At 41.4% G+C, this 3,607-nt stretch overlaps 1 protein-coding gene across 1 annotated transcript in view; it reads left to right on the forward strand.

Annotated features, from left to right (window-relative positions):
- The window catches only part of RYBP (RING1 and YY1 binding protein), an 82,047-nt gene that overhangs the window by 570 nt on the left and 77,870 nt on the right, over positions 1 to 3,607 (forward strand). The window contains exon 2 of the mRNA XM_040492160.1: positions 415 to 540. Within this exon, the coding sequence (XP_040348094.1) occupies positions 415 to 540 (126 nt within the window). The remainder of the gene's footprint in view (positions 1 to 414; positions 541 to 3,607) is intronic.

The raw sequence follows: 3,607 nt of genomic DNA on the forward strand, positions 1-3,607 counted from the left end.
CCGGCCCACTCCCCGCCGCCGCCGGCCTCGGGCTGCCCCTGCGCGCCCCCTCCAGATCCGGCCCGCGGCTCCCCTGCCGGCCCCCCCAGCCCCACGCTCAAGTCCACAAGTCCGCCCGCTTCCTGCGCCCGCCGCGGCCCTTCCCGGGGCGCCGCCGCCGCCGCCTGCTGTGCGAGGCAGTACGGCCCGCGCCCGGGGGTTGCGGGGTGCCGGTAGGGGCGCCCCGTGCCCTCCCCCGGTCCCTCTTTCAGTCCCCGAAAAGGGTGGGTGGGTGGTCGCCTGAGCGAAGTTTCCAGCACTGGATTCCTGCGAAATTGCGACGGCTCACCAGCGCCTGTGTTTTGCTGTTTCTCCCCCTTTTTCCTGCTCCCTGTCTCTTCCCTCCCCTTTCCCCCACTCCTCACTCCTCCGAAGGCCAAAAAGACAAGCGAAACCTGCCGCAGACGAAGGCTTTTGGGATTGTAGCGTCTGCACCTTCAGAAACAGCGCTGAAGCCTTTAAATGCAGCATCTGCGATGTGAGGAAAGGCACCTCCACCAGGTACTTGAGGATCTGTGTGAGCTTTTGTTGAAGGACTTTTTTTTTTTTTTTCTTAAGGTGGGAGATAGGGTAGAGAGCTGTACTTGCTGCCCTCTTTCCAACTTGTTGATTACAGCTTTTTTGCATTTGGGGGGTGGGTAATGTGTGGTTTTGGTTGTGTGTATTTCGTGTTGGGTGCAAAGCTTCCTATTCACTGAATGATTTATGGGAGGGAATTTTTCCAGGTTTTCGTCTTATTTCAAACAGACTGGATTTATTTGACACTTGTATCCATTGGCTTATTGGTATTGGCTCAAAAAGAGAGGAAGCAGTGCTTTTGCTATGCATTGTAGGACTTTAGACCTTTTATTTTTGCCATGTGTAGAATGTTTTTAATTTGCCTGTCCTGAATTTTTTTTTTTTTTTTCCTTTTCCGAGAGATTTAACGGTGAATGTACAGTTAGGCTGGTTATTGTGCTTTTCCTGTCTTGAGCTGCAAATGTCTGTTATTTCTCGCCCTGTGAAAAGAAATGTTGGGGTTTGATAAAGTAGTATTTGGAAAGCTGAGCTGTCAATTTGTGTGTTTTCTGATTAGCTTATGCAGAGTGGTGATGGAAGACGATTTTGCAAAATGGTGAAAGGAATATATTGAAGTTTGCATGTAAAGCTTTATTATAATGAAAAGAATGTTGAAAGAATTCCTTTTCGTTTTTTGTGAAGGTAGTAAATCGCATCTGGTATCAAAATGAGTGGAAATATTTCACTTTTAACGTTCAGATATATTTGGATAAAATGTCAAAGTTGATTTTGTAGTTTTCTGGTCATTTTTTAAATCGTATCTGGAATTTGGTTCAGGGGATGTTAGAGTTTGAAGTTAAACTGTTCTTGATGTCGTTTAATGGGAGGGCACTGGGGGATGTGTGTGTGAAGGCCAGAGAGGAGTTGAGAGTCTAGTGAATCCTTGAAGACTTAAGTCGATTGCCAGAAGTCTCATTTCATCAGGTACTTATTTTTGAGTTGGTAGTGTTCCAATATGACTGTGTGGTAGTTAGAAAACTGGATAAGGTCCTTGGACTGAATGAGTGTGTCCCGTTAGGGTTTTCTTGCTTTATTTATACCTGGGAATTACCTAGGATATCGGGTAATCTGAAGAATATAATTCTGGGATGAATTGGTGCAATTACTGGGAGAGCAGTTCTGTGACTTCCACTAACTCTTGAAGTGATGAGTGCTTTGAATAAAAGTATTCAAGTACTAGAAATATTTTTTCAGAAGTTTTTATAGCAAATTCATGTCAAGTTTTGTAGAACAAGAACTACATACCATAGAACAGATTTAGTTAAAATAAAAAGCACTTATTGGGAGCTTAATAGATTTTGCTTTGTTCTATGAAACAGGGAATTCCATCAAATGGGATGAAAGTTTAGAAATGTATTTGTTATTTAAAGCAATAGTGATTGTATTTTATTTATGAGTAATGTTTTTTTACACGTAGAATCCCTCAGAGGCCAAACCTCTTTATTGTGGTTTTGCTTTGAGTGTTACCGTAGATGATGTTCAAGTGACTAGGAAACTCCTAAGAACTTGAGAACTTTACTGGTGAAGAGCAAAAACCAAATTCAGGTTTACATCTGATGTATTGCTGGGAATAATTATCTTATAATGAAATGCGTTTCAGTTTCTTGGTGTATTAAAAAAAATCTTATCAAACTTTCTGAAAGCCCGTGGGAGGTTTGATTTTAAAAGTAATAGAAATGTTTAGTTTTTTCAGGGTTACAGATGATGACAGTGAGATTCAGTTTTTTTAAACAAATACATTGAATAATTAAAGATGAAATATTTTAGGAATAGGACAGTCCCTTCTAACCTTTACGGGTTTTTGTGTAATTTTTTGAGGTCTCTTGTTGAGTAGGATTTGAACACAGCTTTCCGAGATGTGAGGACTTGAACTCCTAACAAGTCACGTATGATACCCTTGCATAGCCAAAGTGTGTTTCATCTTGGGTACTGTCAATATTTTGGTGTTTTAGATCTATTCTTGAAGTCGTCATTAATTGGAAGGTGAATGACATTTTGGCTTTCTCATGTTGTGAATGGATTTCATGTAGACAGGTGAATTTCACAGCTCTTCATCCAGGTTTACCCAGTCTAGTAGCTGTTGGTTAATTTCTCAGTGCTAGTACTCCTTATTGCTGTGTGATTTTCCTGTGCCTTTTTCTTGAAATTTTCTTGGTACCTCAAAGGTTTAATACTTTTTGCCTTGCATTGTTTTAATCACACTTGGTATTGATGACAGTAGAAAATTGTTGGGTTTTGGATGCTGAGTAATAGGCAGAAATTGATTTTAGAATAACTTAAATAATCAAAAAGGGCTTTGTAAACCTGTTGACTGGTATAGAAATCAGGTTTTACTGCTCTGGGCTGGTGTTTCTTACTCGAATAGTAGTAACAGCCTATCTGGTGGCCTAGCCACTGGTCATTTTGGAGTTCATCATTTTTGTCGCTGTCACCATCATCTAGTCAACCATTGAAGTCAGATTTTAATTAGTAGGTCCAGTAGGACACAGAAGTGCATTTACCCTTTGAGATAGAATTGGTGTTACTCAATTTGATGAGGAAAATATTGACTCTCATCCAAAGAACATTTATTAAGTTCCTAGGAGGTGAAAAATACTGGTCAAGACATTGGTAGGGAGCATGGGTTGGTTAGGCATGTACAGGGATGATCAGAATCCAGGTTATAAAGACTGTAAGAGTGGTGTAAATAATGCTATGGGAGATTGGAGCAGTCTGACTTGGGGAATCAATTAGAAGGATTCCTCCTCCGCCTCCCCATTTCTTTGGGCAAGGAGAATTGATTTCTACAAAATCACCTGCCACCTCTTCATTGTTATTGCCATGTGTACCGGATATCTTGAATTCTGCAGGTATATTCATGAGAGTAATTCATAAGGTCTTCTTCCTATTGGAGCAGCATAGAGCAGAATGAAGGAGGACCAGATTGCTCCTAAGGAACGTGTTAAGGGAAGGAGGAGATGCTTACTAGGCTGCTTGGAAGTTCAGCGGGCAGTAGAGATCTATATTTTGG

This window comes from Herpailurus yagouaroundi, unplaced genomic scaffold (genome assembly GCF_014898765.1).
Source record: "Herpailurus yagouaroundi ecotype Mexico unplaced genomic scaffold, PumYag 183, whole genome shotgun sequence".
Classification (NCBI taxonomy): domain Eukaryota; kingdom Metazoa; phylum Chordata; class Mammalia; order Carnivora; family Felidae; genus Herpailurus; species Herpailurus yagouaroundi.